This window comes from Wasmannia auropunctata, unplaced genomic scaffold, assembly GCF_000956235.1.
Source record: "Wasmannia auropunctata unplaced genomic scaffold, wasmannia.A_1.0 LD334535.1, whole genome shotgun sequence".
In the NCBI taxonomy this organism is placed as follows: Eukaryota; Metazoa; Arthropoda; class Insecta; order Hymenoptera; family Formicidae; genus Wasmannia; species Wasmannia auropunctata.
Genome location: NW_012028355.1, coordinates 10030 through 14345, shown reverse-complemented (window position 1 = coordinate 14345; position 4316 = coordinate 10030). Strand labels below are relative to the sequence as shown.

At 37.8% G+C, this 4316-nt stretch overlaps 1 protein-coding gene across 3 annotated transcripts; it reads right to left on the bottom strand.

Annotated features, from left to right (window-relative positions):
• Positions 1 to 191: 191 nt before the first annotated feature.
• Positions 192 to 4050, bottom strand: LOC105458424 (dentin sialophosphoprotein). 3 transcript variants are annotated; one of them, XR_975535.1, is made up of 5 exons: positions 3321 to 4050; positions 2485 to 2769; positions 937 to 1472; positions 446 to 627; positions 192 to 370 (listed from the first exon to the last, which is right to left on the bottom strand). XR_975535.1 is itself a non-coding variant. In XM_011703718.1 (4 exons), the coding sequence occupies exons 1-3, from the start codon at positions 3471 to 3473 to the stop codon at positions 948 to 950; spliced, it is 963 nt and encodes a 320-aa protein (XP_011702020.1). In that variant the 5' UTR covers positions 3474 to 4050; the 3' UTR covers positions 192 to 627; positions 937 to 947. The 3 variants fall into 3 exon arrangements, 2 of the variants coding, with proteins under 2 accessions (XP_011702020.1, XP_011702019.1); XM_011703718.1 differs by having other exon boundaries at positions 192 to 627; XM_011703717.1 differs by lacking the exons at positions 192 to 370; positions 446 to 627 and having other exon boundaries at positions 747 to 1472; positions 3321 to 4049.
• Between the last annotated feature and the right edge of the window lie 266 nt (positions 4051 to 4316).

Genomic DNA, 4316 nt, shown 5'->3' with positions numbered 1-4316 from the left:
TATCCCCTGTGTGCCTTGTCGACTCAGTTCCCATTAATTATAGACGACTTTGAGATAATTTTCTTCGAGCCGCGAGACACCTTTTGTTGAACGTTATGTTGTTAATCGCGGATCGAACGTGTATGTGTGTGCGTGTATGCGTGCGTGTGTGTTGTGTGTGTACGACGAAAAAATTTGTAAATCCACGCAACTGGTACTTCCAACAACTTGTTATAATACGCTATAAATCTGGTGTATATCATTACATGCCATATCCACGACGACGAGGTAAATTCTTTCTTCAAACAACACAGGCACATCCCTCGCAACATCCTCCCGGGGATCGATCGCTTAATCCTCTCCCGGAAGCGCGCGGAAACCTTTTGACGAACTGTACAATCGAAAGCGCCATCGTAATGTCATTTCAATTTTTTACATCTGCGTTCACGGTTAATGATTTCTCTACCTTCCGGTTAGGAAAGATCCAGAAGATTCAATTGGATTAAAATTCGAATTAAAACAAGCATTTTCCTCGATTTTGCGTATAGTGATCGATCGATCGATCCCTTTGTCTCCAGACATTTCTTTTGTCGTTATTATTTTGATAGACGGATTTTACACGCAAGATATATATCTATAGAGAAAAGTCTGTAATAAAAAATATATATATATTATATATATATATAAACATACAAATAAAACTTTATGCCATTTACAATTCACTTTTTTTTCCAAGAAGAAACGCAAACATTGAGAAAATAAAAATGTATGTTGAAGAGGGAATGTTTATTAGGAAATATATAATTAACATGATATTGGAATATATAAGTTATCTAGAAATACGCATACATGATGACGATCGTTGAACAGTTAAGTTCTTTGCCCGTTTCTAATTTCAAGAATTGAAAATCACATTACCACATATCTTTACCACTTTACTTATTAACAATGTATTACCAATTCGTTTTTTATGTGTTCTTCGCTTCATCATCTGATGTATCATCATCTTCATCGGCTGATTCATTAAGTGATATTTCACAAAATGATGGCATTACATCATCCGATATGCATTTATCGCACGAATCGTCGTCGGAACTACTGGTCGACTCGCTGTCGGAACTATCGTCCGAATCACTGGAATTATTCATATCGCATTTCGCGTATTTCCTATAGTCCCAAACTGAAATTTCCTTCTCCTCGTCCGAGTAATCATCAAAATAATCAATTTTCTTTCTAGTCTTTGTACTATTTTTGTCCCTAAATCTGTCGAAATAATCATCTGCAGATGAGTTATCGGACTCCGTATCGGGATAATCGTTTTTCCAATATGACTCTGCATTGGAATCTGTGGAATCGTGGTCATCATCCTCTAAGGGTACGTCATCTGCGATCGAGTAATCTGGCTGCCTCAGCATTAAACGGCTATCACCAGCGAACCATACGTTGTCAGAGGTTTGCGCGCAATACAAATCATATACGTAATCCTCAGTATCCTGAAAGATACATATTACATATACCTGTTTGTATGTTTCAAGAGACGCGGTAGCGGCTCCCATCAAGTATATTTTTTCGCTATTACATATACATATATTTTACTTTGTTCAAATATTGATTCTATTTTCAATTTATTGCATGCATACACACACCCATGTAAAAAATTACTTCAATGTATAATTATTTTTCGTTATCTGTTACATATAACATACAACACACACACATACACACACGCATGTATACTTTTAAGATTACATATACATATACGGAGATAAGATTGCTTTAAATATTTCTAATTCAAAAACTTTTATAGTTTTGATAATTTGGTATTAGGTCTTTCTATTTAAGTATTTCATCTTAAAATCATCTCAGGAATCTGTAAACATTATATATATATATATATATATATATGTACATACATATTCTATCCTGCACAGACAACGCTTAAGAATTGTGTAGTCTTTACAAGATAGAATAAATACATACATATATATTATATATAATAATATTTAATATTATATATATATATATATATATTATATATATATATATAAAGCTTACAGATTCCTGAGATGATTTTAAGACGAAGTACTTGGAAAGATCTAATACCAAATTATCAAGGCTATAAAAGTTTTTGAATATATATAAAAGCTGGCATTTATCCTCCCTTTCTATCAATTTTCGACAAAATAACTATTTCAGCAAAGGCACGCTTGAAGTTCGACTCAGATGAATTAATGGCAAAGCAACACCGAATACGAAAAGTTGCGTTCTATTGGGGCTTACAGAAAGATGACAAATCTCTATGTCATTGGTAATGTGATCACACTTGATTCTTCATGCAAAGTCAGTGAAGACACGTTCCATGAAAAGGAGGCGACTTGACGTTGACTTTTCAACACTTTACATTGAGGGAGCATTCTTTCACTCATAAAATCACAGTACATTAATGCCTAGTAAGCAAATTTTTCATGCAAAAAAAAATGATTGTATTGATTGTACATGGCTTACTTCTTTCTCTTCTGAATGTTCCGGATGAGAGGCACTCCAACTGTCCTTCACGTCTATAATCGTCATCCATTTATCCCTAAGCTCCTTCTCATTCTCATTCGACTTGTCCAGAGATGGCTGACAATCGGTAACTTTATGCTTTTCCACCGCGTCCACGTCTACCCATTTGACTCTCTTCGAATTACCCGAGGGATTGCAAAATTGGGAAAATCGTCTCTTATCACCGACCACGCAACTATCCTCAGGGTCCAGAAACCTGGTCACGTACTTCGTAACATCCTCGTTCTGAAACCAATAATCAATATGCTTTCTAAGTTCTCTGATAAACCCATTTACCCCTCTTCTCTCCTCTCTTTCTCTCTCTCTCTCTCTTATTTCTGAAGTAGGGTAACTGTCCCTATTAGTGTGCCCTGTACCTATTAGTGTGCTTTTACATTTAAATAAGTAATAAAAATAAACTGATAGAAATATATAGACAAAGTATTTGTTTTTTATTAAGTTAAAGTATTAATTTTATTTAAAAAAATACTTTGTCTATTTATTTATACCACTTTATTTTTATGACTTATTTAAATGTAAAAGCACACTAATAGGTATAGGACACACTAATAAGGACAGTTACCCTAATTTTCTTATAGTTTCTTAGAGTAAAGAACCTCTTTTTAGAACCTCAAATTAACCTATAAACAACCTAACCTATAAGTGATCTTCCAAAAGATCCGAAGGATTATCTGTTTTTTCTTCTTCTAGTGGAGCACGTCTACAGGAGAAAGCTTGCGAAATCAAGCCGCAGTTGATCCGCGTTAACGAAATACAAAAATCATCAGATTTCTCACCGGATCTGTGACCGTGGCGTGAAACTCGACGACGGTTTCCACCGGGTCAGTGATGACGTCGGTGGCCTCGGTTTTCTGGCGTTTACACGCAATCACTAGCGCGTCCAGCGGAGAGAAGCTCTTCTTGCGTTTTACACGCAAAACCGCAGCCATTTTCCAATACGAAATACAATCAAAATTAAAATACCAAGTTGCCAGGGATCCGCGAACGTTTGCTCACGCACGACGCAATTCAGAATATTCACTATTCAGACCAGACTCCTCACTCCAGAGAGAAGCGTGAGAGAGGCCATGCCGACTTTTTGGGTGAACCGACGATTCTCCTTCGTACACTAGCGCTCCACGTCCACGTTTCCAAAAAAAGAACTACGTATCACGTCTATCTTATAACATTGTCGATCAAATCATAGCATTAGAACGTGGTTCGTGTCCGTGCTAATCGTGTCTTATAGTCAGGGTTGTGCATCTACGCGTAAAATATAATATTCTACGTTTACGTGTAGACAACGTAAACTATTGTATAAGTGTCATCTATGTAGACAGTCAGTAGACTATTCCAAATAAAATGTGTGCGTGTCCGTACTACTACTGCCGAGTGCCGACGCGACCACGTCGGAGTCCGACAAGAAAAAAGCCTCCTATTATGTAATATGTAGCGTTCTGCTTATATACTCGACTTGAGTAGTTAGCGCGCTCCAATCAGAGCGCTTGGCGTGCGGAGTAGCGGAACGCTACGCGACGGAAAGATTTTTGCTCCGTGGGACTCCGACGTAGACGCATCAGCACTCGGCGGCCTCAGAGGCTAGCGCGCTGCGTGGCCGCATGAAATGGGACTATAGGGAGCGCGCGGGACCATGGAGAGAGACCGCCTCATCGCCCGTGTCAGTTTTCGGCGGACGATTAGGAGTAAAGAGCGAGATGCCAATATATATAACCGGCGCCGTAATAAGATAATTCACGAATGTGATTGCGGGGCGATTAGATTCGGAAGTCGAA

Coding starts and splice junctions, on each gene's coding strand:
- LOC105458424 (XM_011703718.1), bottom strand. CDS start 3,473: ATGGCTGCGGTTTTGCGTGTAAAACGCAAGAAGAGCTTCTCTCCGCTG. Junction 2,770..3,320: donor ACGCCACGGTCACAGATCCG/GTGAGAAATCTG, acceptor TATTGGTTTCAG/AACGAGGATGTTACGAAGTA. Junction 1,473..2,484: donor AACATTCAGAAGAGAAAGAA/GTAAGCCATGTA, acceptor TGTATCTTTCAG/GATACTGAGGATTACGTATA.